This window comes from Mus musculus, chromosome 4 (genome assembly GCF_000001635.26).
Source record: "Mus musculus strain C57BL/6J chromosome 4, GRCm38.p6 C57BL/6J".
Classification (NCBI taxonomy): Eukaryota; Metazoa; Chordata; class Mammalia; order Rodentia; family Muridae; genus Mus; species Mus musculus.
The window spans coordinates 11,194,460-11,208,766 of NC_000070.6; the positions used below are offsets into that span (position 1 = coordinate 11,194,460).

Genomic DNA, 14,307 nt, shown 5'->3' on the forward strand with positions numbered 1-14,307 from the left:
TTGTGATATGATTAAGAAGTAGAGCTTATAGAAAATATTCATATAGTAATTGACATTTGACTTGAATAAGCAAATTAATGGAGGCAGACAAACTATCTCTGTGCCTGATACTTTGTTCCACCTTAAAAATCATTATAAATGATGCTGCTATATTTTCAAATGTTGAAACTTAATTATCACTGTGATCATATACTTATTTTTACATACACATATATTTATTTTTATCTTACTGGGTGATAATGATACGTGCCTAGCACTCAGGAGGCAGAAACAGGCAGATCTCTGAGTTCAAGGGCAGCTTGGTCAACAGAGTTCCAGGATATCCAGGACTCCTTGTTTCAAAAAACCAAAGTTATTTTAAACCATAACTTTTACAAATTATAAAAAAAAAAAAAAAGGATTATGTAGCATTCCTGAGATTTACCAACAAGGTGGAAATCCAGTAATTGCAAGTTGGAGTTGGATATTTGAAACTTGTGTTTATGCTACTCTAAACAAAACTTGTATAGGTCACAACTATAAATTATGTGTTTCCTCTCCTTACCCCCTTCCCCATGCAGCTGGGCATGTTCACAGGAGGTTTGGCAAAACATGTTACAAAAGGAAAACAGATACGTGCATGACAAACATTTTCAAGTTCTGCATTCTGACCTGGAACCACAGATGAGGTCAATACTTTTAGACTGGCTTTTAGAGGTATGTTCTAAAAGACAGAAATTTCTTTTGCATCTATGACAGAAGAATATGTATATGGGTATTTGGTATATGCCTTCCATGAGACTTCAGAGCATGTTGCCCACAGTGTAGTTTGTAACACCTAAAGTAGAATAATGACTTGATATTTTTTCCCTTGTAGTGCTGGGGACTGAACCAGGACCTTATATGCTAGATATAATCCCAGACCAACTATCTTTTTTAAGAATAAAATCAGGAGTTGGGAGCATAGCTCAATAGTAGTGTGTACTCAGTACCAAAGCAAAGAGTAAAGTCCTAAGAACACATCTTCAATACAACCCAAACCAAAATCAGAAATCCCTGTTATGTGTTAGGTCTGTTTCTAGTTGAGGGGGTGCTCAAGGAGAATGTAGAGTTGACTAGATTTTGAACATAGGCATACAAAGGACCAGCTTTGGAGGCCCCCAGACATCATTTTTCTGCCATGAACGTTGGTTACCCCAAGCCCTTAAGCCCTTTACATCCTATTTAGCTTCCATTGTAAAATGTGCTCCTGTTCCTTTTAGAAATACACTATACTCCTGGGTATTGATGGTAGTATATCCCTGTAACCCACAAAGGCTGAGGCAGGAAGATTGGGAGGTTAAGGCCAATCTGGCCTAATAGCCAGTTCCAGGTCAGATCGGTTACACAGTAAAACCTTGCCTCAAAACAGAAATAAATGCCAATAATTTAAAGGAATACCAGTAATTCTGAAATGCCTATAGATCTATACAAATTTTTTTTCTTATCTGTATTATTGTAAATTACTTGATGTTATACTGATTTTCTTCCAACTCTGGATTATCTGCTCTGTAGCCTGATGGGAGATGGTAGATTAGATTGAGGAAAGAGGATTTACAAATTTCAAGCAAATCAGGGTAGGTTACAGTGATACTACCTCAAAATAAGGGGCAGGTGGGATGTATACAGCTTAGTGGTGAAATGTTTGCCTAACACATGGGGAAGCCCTGGGTTTAATCCCTAATATTAGGAGAATGTAGATTCATTCTGAGGGAGAAAGAAAGGGTGGACCTTTTAGTAGATAAAAATATAGTATAGCTCAGAAATGTTTCCAAGACTAAAATGAGGTTGTTCTATCAGGTCATTGTCCTTAAAGATGATCCATTGATAGCATGGAAAGGAAACAAAAATTGTTGAGTTTGTCTATTTTCATTTGGGGGGGATTTCAAAATTGAACATGAGGTCCATTTCTAGTGATAATGGCATCAGTGTAATTAAGAATTATGATAACTACAAGTTTTTACTTTTTATGCTAACACAAATATTTTCAGTCTGAGAATGTAAAAAAAAGATTGTTTGAAAAATCCTAAAGATTATCTCTTTGAAATACAACATCTATTCCTGATTTTAAGACTTTATGTGTAAATGTGAGTGCAGGTGTCCAAGGAGATCAGAAGACGGGCATCAGATCTAGCACTAAGATTATAAACAAGGGTGAGCTAGCTGCCTAGAATCTGTACAAGTTCTTTGCTACTGGGTCATTCTCCAAGCATCACATTCCTGATTTTAAAATAGTATAAGACAGGAACAGAATAGTTCTTTAAAATGCTTCTTCTCATTTTCAAAAAGGTAGATAATGGCAACCCACTTCATGGAGTAACAATGAAAATTAAACTTTCCTTTACATATGAAATTGGCACTGTTTATTAGCAACAATAGTGAAATGTGAGGGCAATTCCTACTAAACCAAAGACATGGGAAGATCTTAATCACCAATGTTACTAAAGTAGCTTGCAGTAAAATAGGAAAAATAGTAACATGGAAAAACTGTAAAACTAGGAGAGCAAAGATAACAAGCTCACTCTAACAGTACGTGTTATTCCCTCCCTTATGTTAATAACAGCATCCTGAAAAACAAAACTTAGCCTCAAAGTAGCTTGTAATTTGGTATAGTAAATATGACGTTCTATTTTGGATAAATTCAGGAAATAATATTGAATATTTGGTTCTTTCAGGTTTGTGAAGTATACACTCTTCATAGGGAGACATTTTACCTTGCCCAAGACTTTTTTGACAGATTTATGTTGACACAAAAGGATGTAAATAAAAATATGCTTCAACTCATTGGGATTACCTCATTGTTCATTGCTTCCAAACTTGAGGTGAGTTCTTAAATTTCATCCAGATATATTTACTGTAAATGTAGTTTTTAGATAAATACATTAATCTCAGGATACTGCCATTTTCTGAACTAAATCTTTATGGAAAATAATTGTCTTATTCTTTATAGTGGGGATATAAGAAGTTATCATAGGTCAGTGTTGTTACATAATTATATAGCACCTGAGTTCACAAGAATGGTCTTTAGATGCTAATCAGTCAAATGCAAGAACTATTATGCTGAGTAAGAATAATGGTCTCTCCAGCCTAATATTTTCCTAATGTTGGTGTGATGTTAAAAGAAAATTTAATTGCCTTAAACTTGCAAAAATATGTAATTACCATCTACTACTTTTTAATATACTGTTGGCTGTTTCCAGTGCTCTTTGCAGCTGTATCATTTTGAGGGGTTGAACACATTAATATCCCAAAATATGTTTTTTTTTCTTCCAAGTGTATCTTCTGAGTTTTATGTTCTCTCCAAATTCTACAATGTATGGCAGATCAGTTTTTAGAGTCAGCCTGTACTATTGTTTTGGATCTTTATATATCCAAGTCTATAGTTTGTAGCCACGGGTCAGGTTTTTCTTTTAACCCTCTGATAATTTCTAATTCTCAAGATTTTTAAGACAAACTTGCCATCAGCCAAAACATAATCTTTTTCTTGATTGAACCCAAGGGCTTGCCTTTCCTTGGCAAGCACTTTTGAGTCAGAGTGTCATGATTTAGCCATGGCTACCTGGAACTTACTACCTAGGCCAGGTTGGTGTCAAATTCACAGATCTGCCTGCCTCTACCTCTTGAGTGCTGGGATTAAAAACATGATACCACACCTGGCCTTCTTTTGTTTCTGAAAGTATAGATTCTACTACAGCAAGCATAAGCCCAGTATTTTCTGATAAATATACTTTTGTACTAGGATAATGTGTTTAGTTTCTAGACCTTATTTTTGTTGTTTTGAGATGTGCTGAGTGGCCCAAGTGGCTCAAACTGTCTTCAAACTCACTCTCCAGCTGGAAGATGACCTTGATGTTCCTGCCTCCACCTACCAACTGATAGGATTACAGGCTTATATGCAGTGTTTCCTACATATTAGACAAGCAATCAACTAAATGAGCCACGTCTCCAGCCCAAGACACTATTTGTTGAGTGTCTTGTTTTAGTTTGACCACCAAACTGTACTAAAAAAGGTTACTATTTCTTAACTGAAATAACAGATTAAGATTGAAATACAAGGCCAACTCCAGAAAAATAAACCTTGAAAATGAGTATAGTAGCAGATAATTACATACCAAAAAATCTTAATGTGGTTTTGATTTCTAATCACTTTGTGAAGCTGTCCTTAAAACTGAAGCCTACATATATATATGGCTATATATAATTTTGTTTTCATTTAAGTTGTGCTTAATAAAAAAAATTTCTTAATTAAAGGAAATCTACGCTCCTAAACTCCAAGAGTTTGCTTACGTCACTGATGGTGCTTGCAGTGAAGTAGATATCTTAAAGATGGAACTCAATATATTAAAGGTAATGATAATGTCATTTTTTAATATAATTGTGAGTGATAATTTTTTAATATAATTGTGAGTGAAACTTGGATATAAGAAAAAGCCAAACTTAAGGGCCAATGAAATGACTCAGCAAGCTAAAGGGACTTACTGCCAGGCAGGAATGACAACATTTTGACTCATGGGGGACTCACATGATGTAAAAAGTTGTCTTTTTAACCTCCACATAGTAGTCACATCATGTGCCCACCCCCAAATTAAATATAATTTTGAACAAATTTTTAAGAAGAACCGAAATTGAGGTTTTAGTCTGAGCATATAGTTCTAAAAGTTTGAAGTATTAATATTGGTTAATTGTTGGTAAGGAAATTTATTTAACCTCTAAACTCTACTATGTACATAATATGATATGTGTGTGGTATGTGTATATACACACATCACACACACATTATATGTCATAATTAATGGGGATTTAAAATTTTCATTGACAGGCTTTAAAATGGGAACTTTGTCCAGTAACAGTCATCTCCTGGTTGAATCTTTTTCTTCAAGTTGATGCTGTTAAAGATGTTCCTAAGGTTCTTCTACCTCAATATTCTCAGGAGACGTTCATCCAGATAGCTCAGGTATTGTATTGACTCTGTTACTGGAAAATATAAGTCATGAACTACACAACAAAATGGCAGAGATAAATCGTCAACAAGAAAACGTTTGACCCTTAAAATTCGGTTTTCAAGTATTTACATTGCTTAATAATTCTAGAAAAGAAAATCTATGCTTTAGGATTTGGGATTAAAATAAAAATCTTTTTGATATAAAATGTGGAAAAAATATGTTTTCAACTAGTTGTCTTTAGGCTGCATAGCCCTGGCTGTCCCAAAACTTTGTTCTGTAGACCAGGCTGACCTTGACCTCAGAGATCCACTTGCCTCTGCCTCCCAAATTTTGGGATTAGAGGTGGCATATACCTCAATGCCTGGCCTGCTGTTCTTTAATTCAAATTAAACTTTCTAGGCCAGCATATTCTAAAAGAGTAACTTTACAATAAGTAACATCTGAAGGCTGTACTTCTGTGAAAGCAACTGAAATCTTATTCTATGTAGGATGTAAAATTGACATTTAGTGTTGAGTATTAAGTCACTTAAATTAGAATTTGTATTTTAAATCTGTAAGTCAACAAAGTTGTGGAATACTTCTAGTATATAATTTTTAATATCCCTATTAAAAAATTTTGAAACTGTTCCAAAATTAGAAACTTTTTAAAAGATTGATTTATTTTATGAGTACACTGTCACTCTTTGCAGACACACCAGAAGAGGGCATCAGATGCCTTTACAGATGGTTGTGAGCCACCATGTGGTCGCTGGGAATTGAACTCGTGTCCTCTGGAAGAGCAGTCAGTGCTCTTAACTGCTGAGCCATCTCTCCAGCCCCCAAATTGGAATCTTTGATTGTGAAAAATTCCACACTTGACTTCAGTGATGGTCACAAAGAAAACAGGCACATTAAAAATATTCTATAAAATTGAGGATATTTGTTTGTGAATTGAGTTCTGACATGAGTTTCAGCTCCCAAGAGATCTCACATACTTGTAAATACTTTAAGATTCCAAACATCCAGATTTGAAAATACTGGTCTCAAGTATTACTTAGATAATAATCTGTGGTAGTATTTCACTTGCAACTCCTCCAGTTTCTACCACCTTCTTACCTGATGTGTGAGTACAAATACTAAGTTTTATTCAATGGACAGGAAATCAGCTTAACCTTCTGAAATCTGGCTGTGCAACTACTACTCTTCCTGCATTACCAAGATAATACACCACTTACCTAGCTAGTTGCTAAGAATGTTGCATTCTAAGCCGGGCGTGGTGGCGCATGACTTTAATCCCAGCACTCAGGAGGCAGAGGCAGAGGCAGAGGCAGGTGGATTTCTGAGTTCGAGGCCAGCCTGGTCTACAGAGTGAGTTCCAGGACAGCTAGGGCTACACAGAGAAACCCTGTCTCGAAAAACCAAAATAAAATAAAATAAAATGTTGCATCCTAGTCTGTCTAGTTTACTGCGTCCTTTTAAAAATGAAACTGCTGATTTAAAATCCCACAGTGGGCTTAAGTAGTAGTGCTCCAACTTGTAAAGGTCCTGTATGATGTAACAAAGCTACTAGATTTCCTTGCTTTCCACTGCCCACCTTGGATAAGGAACAAAGGTTTTCCTTGCTTATTATTTCATGAGAATTATTACCTTTGGCAACGTTCTGTTTCAAACATTCTCTCTCACCAATTTTCTGGCCTAGCCCGTTACCTAATTCAAAAGCCCTCACAAGCTTTTTCCAATCTAGATGAAGTGCTCACCCTTCTAACATTATCACTGTGCTCCTAGAACTTACTCCCTTTCCTGCAATTCTGAGTCTGGATGGTAGCTTATTTACTTTATAGTTATATATAAAATAGGGACTCATTTATGTTTCTCTTAAATTACCTTTTTTTTTTTCCTTGTTAGCTTTTAGATCTGTGCATTCTAGCCATCGACTCTTTAGAATTTCAATACAGAATTCTGGCTGCTGCCGCCTTATGTCATTTTACCTCCATTGAAGTGGTTAAGAAAGCTTCAGGTAAGACTATTTTGTTGACTTTGTACCTGTTCACAACTTTTTTTTTTGGTTTTTGGTTTTTTGAGACAGGATTTCTCTGTGTAGCCCTGCTGTCCTGGAACTCACTCTGTAGACCAGGCTGGCCTCAAACTCAGAAATTCACCTGCCTCTGCCTCCCGAGTGCTGGGATTAAAGGCGTGCGCCGCCACACCCGGCTGTTCACAACTTTTAATGGAACTACAGATACCTTAATACCTTACCAAACACAAAATAAAACAATTTAGTTGATTTTTATTTTGCTAAAAGTACTTAACCCTTAGTGTATTTCCATAGTCATAAAAGAAAATAAATTCCCAGCCAAGTGGAAATCAAATACCACAATTTTAATTTGTATGAATAGAAACTGGTTTAAAAGCTTAGAAGTGAGCCTGGAAAAATGGATCAGTGGTTTAAAGCACATACTGTTCTTGGAGAAGACCCAGGTTTGTTTCCTAGCCCTCATATCTTGTTCTAGCTCCAGAATATCTAACACTCTTCTGATCTCTGGGCACTTGTGTACATGTATACACATTCACATAAATATAAATCTTTAAGCAAAAAACAAGAACAAAAAACACCTACCCTCAAGAGAGTCAGATGAGTAGCAAATCCTATAATCCCAGCACTGAGGCCAAATCAAGAGGGAAGCCAACCTGTGCTACAGAATGACCCTTGAGAAAACTATTAATTCTTTTCAGCTTTAACGTCATGTAAGGAACAGTTTGATTAACATTGTATTAACTTTTTAAATCTAGGTTTGGAATGGGATGACATCTCGGAATGTGTAGACTGGATGGTGCCTTTTGTTAGTGTTGTAAAAAGTGTGAGTCCAGTGAAGCTGAAGACTTTTAAGAAGATACCCATGGAAGATAGACACAATATCCAGACACACACAAATTATTTGGCTTTGCTGGTATGGTTTTTTGTTTTATGTGTTTTATGGGAGGTTGTTTTTTTTTTTTTTTTTTTTTTTTTTTGCTGCCTTATCTTTCATTGTTTTTAAAAATCGTGCTATTTAGTTAAGTCCTGAAACTAATGGGGTAGAAGTTAGCAAAGTTTATCTAAGGTCTGAAACTACTGTGCATTACTACTTAAGACAGTTATTTAAGATGATAAATGGGAAAGTAATGACCATGTTGACTTAAAATATAAGGGAGATAACTAAATTAAGGCAGACTTGATGATAAGGGCCTAGGATGCACACTAACTAGTACTAGGGAGGCTGAGGCAGGAGGATCATAAGTTCCCAGGCCACATAGTAAGACCCTATCTCAAGAAAAATATTACTGTTAAGCAGCTTAAAATCAAGACCAGCAGCCCAGATAAGAAATTAGAAAGTTTTGTTGAAATAAACAAGGCTGATCTCTAACTCGGGGATCCCTCTGCCTCTCAAGTGCTAAGATTAAAGGTATGTACCACCCCCCAGCCCCCAACAAAGATAGAGACTCTAAAATTAAGTTTGGATAGAAAAAATTGGTAGAGGTCTGGTATTACTACATACTTAGTTTATCTTAACTGTTAATTACTGAATAATTTCTTCACATGTACAGAATGAAGTAAACTATGTGAACATCTACAGAAAAGGAGGGCAGCTGTCACCAGTGTGTAATGGAGGCATTATGACACCACCAAAGAGTACTGAAAAACCACCAGGAAAACACTGAAGTTAACAACCTGGAATTGAACAAATAATGGATAGTTTCATATAAATGAGTTTTACAGAAAAGTAGTGCTGTAACTATCCTTGTCTAAGGAGTTACACTGCCATTCTTTTACTTAAAAACTATATCAATTTGGCACTAAATGCCTAGGATGCACAAAATCCTGGGTTCAATCCCCAGCACTACAAAAGGAAACAAAACAAAAACTTCAAAAAATTGGCACTAAAGAAGTATTTCCTATAAAAGAGAACTTGTTTACAAAGGTGACTTCACTCCCAAGGATAGTGGATGGAAGCCAACAATTTAAGCTATAGCAGTTGTTTCTGTTTGTTACTGTGTTTCTTTAAAATTCAGTGTTACTGTATTTCTTTTGATGAACTAGGAATTTTATCATTGGAATATGGACTAAACTAGTGCTACCTTAAAGGATACATTAGCTGACACAGAACTTTGAATCTAGATTTTATATTCTTAAATTCCTATACTCTTGAATGGTGCAATTTGTTTTTGAAAATAAATTTTAAGCTTATTTACAAAGGTTGTTTTGTAATAAAGTGACTAATTTATCTAAAGCAGTTTGTAACAAACGATAAAACTTGAATTTTATGAATGGTAAAGTTCAATCTGTTTTGAACTAGTTTGTCTGCCTTGCCATATTTCTTAATCAGTAAGGCACTGAACCAAATGTTTAAACTGTGCTCTAAATGGGAGAACCAAAGAAATTATAAACAAGATATAAATGCTTTGGCTTCTTCTACTCGGGGGTTTTACTTGATAGAAAGGTTGCTTTATAATCTTTTTGTGTATCACAATTTGGGTAAAATTAAACACTTTTTCAAACTATATAAGAAAGTCACTTTATTGCACACTAAGATATCTCTAAGGCGCTTTATGTTTGCAAAACTGGTGGTCCATTTTTAAGCCCCATATTATGAGATGAGGACTGTGTCAACATGAAAAAACTTTAACATATGACCTAAACTATTTTCTTATGGCAGAAAATATTAAATGTATACTTACTCCTAGAAATTTATTTATTTAAACTTGCTGTATATAGAATAGCTACTTATACATTAAATATTTTAAGTTAGCCTTTGAAAAGGAAATTTGGGCCTAAAAAAGTTAATTTCATTAGAAAAAAAATGGTACCAGGCATGAACCTTGTCTCTCTTTGAAGAAATTATAAACTATTGTTAAGATATGAAGTTTTTGTATAATTTGTTTATAAACTAATTTGTTTCAGTTTGTTTTGGTCTAAAAAGAAAACACCACTAAATTGTACATATGTATTATATAAACTTAATCTTTTAATACTGTTTACTTTTAGCCCACTGTTTAAAAAATAAAATTGAAAAAAAATTAACTAACTGCTTAAAAGTAAAGTTTTGCCATTGCTTGTAGAAACTTCTTTTTCCTTCTCTGTGCTGCCAGCTGTAATACTTCTTCAGGGTTGCTTGCATTCAATTCTGTTTGGCCAATGGCTTTGATCTTAAAACAGAAAAGTGTTATTAGAAGTTTGACTGAAAAAAATTGTCACAGTAGTACACATAACTCAAAGTTAAAGTTAACTAAATCAAATTAAAAACTACAGAAAAAAATGGCATCACATTGATCCACTTTTAGTATGGTTACCTGGAGGGACATTTAGTTACACTAAATAAATTTCTGTATGCTTATGTGATTGTATATAAGATGGTTGTCTTTAGTAACAACATCTTTATAGTTAAAGTTTGAAAGAAATCACAAGTCATGTTTCATAAACGGGCAAAGTAGCTATGTTCTCAGAAGTAATTAGAAACACCATGACCTACTAAGTTAAAAATCTAGTTTTGTGTTTTAACTGTCTGTCTCTGACCGAAATTTTAAAGCTATAATTAGACTAGAACTTTCTGGATCAAGGAATGCATATGGGCAAAGGCTGGTGGTGGGGTGGTAATACCTTAAACAAGCCATGGCATCTCAGATAATTGGTAGAGAAGCACAGGTATTTGAGAGAAATCATACACCTCATCCGTGTGGGTGCTATAAAAATCGTGACAGGATTGATAAGGAACAGTGGGCTGAGTGAACAGCCCTGTGATGGAGCACTTCATTAACATGTATGAGGCCATGGATCTGTCTCTAGCTCTGTGACCGAAACTAAGAAAGAGCAAAGGAAGGCCCAAGGACTACCTACCTAGAGGATGAAATTTAAGAATAAGCAGGAGATAACTACATGAAAGCATAGAGCTATAGTTGGGGGTGGGGTTGATGAATAGAAAGATCAATGATCTAATGAAAGAAGCCACAGGTAAACAGGAGGAGGAGGATTGAAAGTATTTACTGGCTTTTGTATCTGTTAACTCTTGAAAGGGCAATTAAAACATAGTCGTGGCAATATTTAAATGTATAGAGTGGGAAATTTTAAAAACCTAGGCAGAGGGATCAGAACTGGCCAGAGATAAAGCATAGTCAAAGGACTGACATTAAGGATAAAATAGGTTACCAACTGCAGAAATTAGTTAAAATGCCAGTGGGAATGGAACAGCAAAACTTGCCTTCATCAAGTTACCATGTGAAGAGTGGGCTTAATGCATACAAATACAAATGACCTTCAAGGTGAACAGTAACTAGAAACCAGTTGGCATTCCTAAGTCCACAATGGTTAAGACTAATTCCCATAAAGCCAGTAGGTTGTCTTTTTTTCTAATCTATCCCAAGAAGAGCCAAGGAAATCATTCAAAATGGAAAATGTACAAACTAGGGATTTAACAGGAAAAGTCTAAAATAACAGACTTTCAAAGACTGTTGAGGCTACTAAGATAAACAATGAAAGAAGCTGAGGAAATGGGTAACAATGGTTTGGTAGTGGCAAGACTGTATGGTTATGACTTTTTAAAACAATCAGGGCTTTTCCAAGAAGTAAAGAAAGACACAAAATCCATATCTAAAAGTTCTAACAGTCAGTCAACCAGTTTGACTACCATACTTGGCTCATTATCAGATAACCTAGAAAGCTTAAGAAATGAATTTAAAAGCTTGTCTGTTGATGCTGAGCAGACTGTACTTGCTGGACTTATGGTTGAGTAGGGAAGGGTGGAAAGAAGGGGCTGACTGATGGTGGAGGGGGAGGTCACAAACCTAATTTTGACAAACACAGAAGCAAGAAAGTCAGACAAGGCTATGGGCATAATGAGTTATAGTAATAAGACAGAAAGCACACTTGACAATAAGATCAATGTAAAGGTAGTGAGTAGAACTGTGGCTGAGAGGCCTCTAAGTGTGAGGGGTAAAGGATAACCTGATCTGCAGGTAGAAGAACCAGGAGTCAAATGAGACAGTAAGGATATGTAGTTAGAACCTTTAAAGGAGAAAGGGTTTTAGAAATAATATAGGGGCGAGCCACGTATGGTGGTGCACATCTTTAATACTAGCATTTAGGAGGCAGAGACAGATGATCTCTGCCTTTGAGGCCAGCCTGGTCTATATGAGTTCTAGGATGGCTAGGGCTACATAGTAAGACCCTGTCTCAAAAAATAAAAGTATCTAACAGTCAAGGTTGCTCAAGAGACTCCCAAAATGGCTACTGCTGTTGGTTGCCTCCCAGAGGTGCAAGATAAGTACCTATTCCTGAAGATACTGTATACTTTAGACACAGGGCCAAGGGTCCCTGAGCTGAGCTGACCTGAAAGCCCCCTCCCTGAGGACTAGCTTTCATGGTACCAGAAGACACCAGGCAAGCTTCTCAAAGAAGGAAACAAGCAACAGTCCTACTCAGCTCTGACACCTATGAACCACAGCAATAACCAGCATGGTGCAGTAACCCCGAGAGTGAAACAGTGGGACTTATACCTTGGTGGTAACCAACAGCTCTAATTCGACGTAAGACCTTCTGAACAAGAGGCTAGTAAAATCTTAAAAAGAATCTACAACCACCACTTTATCAAACCAGCATAATTCCTAGCTACATTTTAAATATTTGTCCTTATACCCTCATTCCTCATCAATAAAACTCTGCACCAGAGACCATTACATAAAACCACAACTAATCAAAGTATAGGGGTGTAGAGTCCAGTACCAACAGATATGGCTACGAAATAACTCCAGCACCTAAGCATCAGGGATCATTAAGGAAGAGGGGTCTTAAAGGACTTAAAAAACCAGAGGATAAAAGAGTTTGGTGTGAGATTGGATCTTTTAGGAGTCTTAGTGTCAGTAGCCCATAAACCCTTACCAACGTGAGCTGAACATAAACAACAGACACACTAAAAATAGACAGGGGAAAGCCTACAAGGCCCAATCCTACACAACTACAAGCAATTAAAGACTGTAGAGTGGGAGAAATAGTCTATACTAGAGAAGGGTACACCCCCAACTGGTTATTAGTTATTGCATATGTCCACATACATATACTTATGTAACGATTTCTGGAGGGTGGGGGTGGGGGAAAAGACCATAAATTTGAAAGAGGAAGAAGGGTATAAGAGAGGGCTTGGAGGGAGCGAAAGGAAGGGGGCTGGGGAGACAGTTCAATTGGCAAAGTGTTTGCCATTCAAGCCTGAACTGAGTTCAGGTTCCCAGACCACCATAAAGGCTGACCACCATGGCACACACGTCTGTAATTCTATCCTGTCCCTGTGGAGAGATGGAAAGTGAAAACAATTCCCAGAGGCCTACAGATTCCTTAGTCTTATGAATCCTGCAATGAATGAAAGACCCTGTCTCAAGGTAGAAGGCAAGGATCGACACCCAAGGCTGTCCTCTTGACTGCCACATATGCACCATGGCACACGCTGCCCACATTTAAAAACTACAAACACAATGTACACACACTATTTAAAAAATGGGGGAAGGTATGACATTTAACCAAGTAGGCTAACTTCATGTTCTTTATTCCTCTCACACATTTTAGGGTACTATATAGTCATATACTTTATCTGAGTACGTCTTAAAAGGTACTAACAGCATGCACTTTTACTAATGAGTAAAATCAAGAGAGTATCTGCAGTAATACTGAGTGTAAGATGGTTCAGTGGATAAAGGAGCTTGCTGCCAAACCTGATATCCCATGTTTCCATCTTTGACACTCACATAGTAGAAAAGAACAGAGTAATGCAAGTTGTCCTCTGATTTTAGACCATACCCACACATACATAGAAATGTTAAATAAATTTAAAGAAAGGAGATACATGAGTCAAATTTAAATAAATTACTTATTCAGTAATTGTTGGGCAATAACTAAAAGACAGGAACCTCAGATGTAGGAATAAGCCAAGTCCTCACAGAACTGTTCAGTAAATATATAGCATGTCAAATGTCGGTAAGTGTTACAGAAGAGTAAGAGTTGGAGAGGGTGGTGGGGCATGTTATTTTGGAAGATGACAGGGAAGGCTAACCACTAAGATGGCAAAGAAGAAACCTAAAGGAAGCTGAATGTTCCTGAACAGAAAATGTCAAAAGTCCTTAGAGAATGAGTGTTCTTGACATGTTTAAACAACAGTAGGAATACTTGTACTGAGGTCAGCCGAAGGGAAAAGGAAATCAGCTCTAAGGATCCTGTGAGATGAAAAATCATCTGAAGATTTAGAACAGAGATATAAATGTTCTAGTATGTTCACATTAGCATGACAAATAATGACAACTAAATTCTGGTAGTAAATGAACAAACAAGATCTTTGCACAATGGCAAAAT

The 14,307-nt window shown here is 36.3% G+C and overlaps 2 protein-coding genes across 11 annotated transcripts in view; one reads left to right on the plus strand and one right to left on the minus strand.

Moving 5' to 3' along the window:
- Ccne2 (cyclin E2) overlaps window positions 1-10,320 on the plus strand; it is a 14,347-nt gene extending 4,027 nt beyond the window's left edge. For 3 of the 7 annotated variants that reach the window (NM_001037134.2, NM_001282943.1, NM_009830.3), the window contains exons 6-12: window positions 561-696; window positions 2,694-2,840; window positions 4,270-4,365; window positions 4,838-4,972; window positions 6,846-6,957; window positions 7,731-7,888; window positions 8,526-10,320. In NM_001037134.2, coding sequence (NP_001032211.1) covers window positions 561-696; window positions 2,694-2,840; window positions 4,270-4,365; window positions 4,838-4,972; window positions 6,846-6,957; window positions 7,731-7,888; window positions 8,526-8,639 — 898 coding nt within the window. In that variant the 3' untranslated portion in view covers window positions 8,640-10,320. The remainder of the gene's footprint in view (window positions 1-560; window positions 697-2,693; window positions 2,841-4,269; window positions 4,366-4,837; window positions 4,973-6,845; window positions 6,958-7,730; window positions 7,889-8,525) is intronic. The other 4 variants (XM_006537573.4, XM_011249913.3, XM_006537574.4 and 1 more) reach the window with 3 other exon arrangements.
- Ints8 (integrator complex subunit 8) overlaps window positions 4,699-14,307 on the minus strand; it is a 55,108-nt gene continuing 45,499 nt past the window's right edge. Inside the window, exons 27-28 of one of the 4 annotated variants that reach the window (NM_178112.5) lie at window positions 10,005-10,124; window positions 4,699-4,992 (exon numbers count right to left, since the gene is read on the minus strand). In NM_178112.5, coding sequence (NP_835213.3) covers window positions 10,008-10,124 — 117 coding nt within the window. In that variant the 3' untranslated portion in view covers window positions 4,699-4,992; window positions 10,005-10,007. Of the gene's footprint in view, window positions 4,993-8,468; window positions 10,125-14,307 lie in introns of those variants that run through there. The other 3 variants (NM_001159595.1, XM_017320392.2, XR_390345.3) reach the window with 3 other exon arrangements.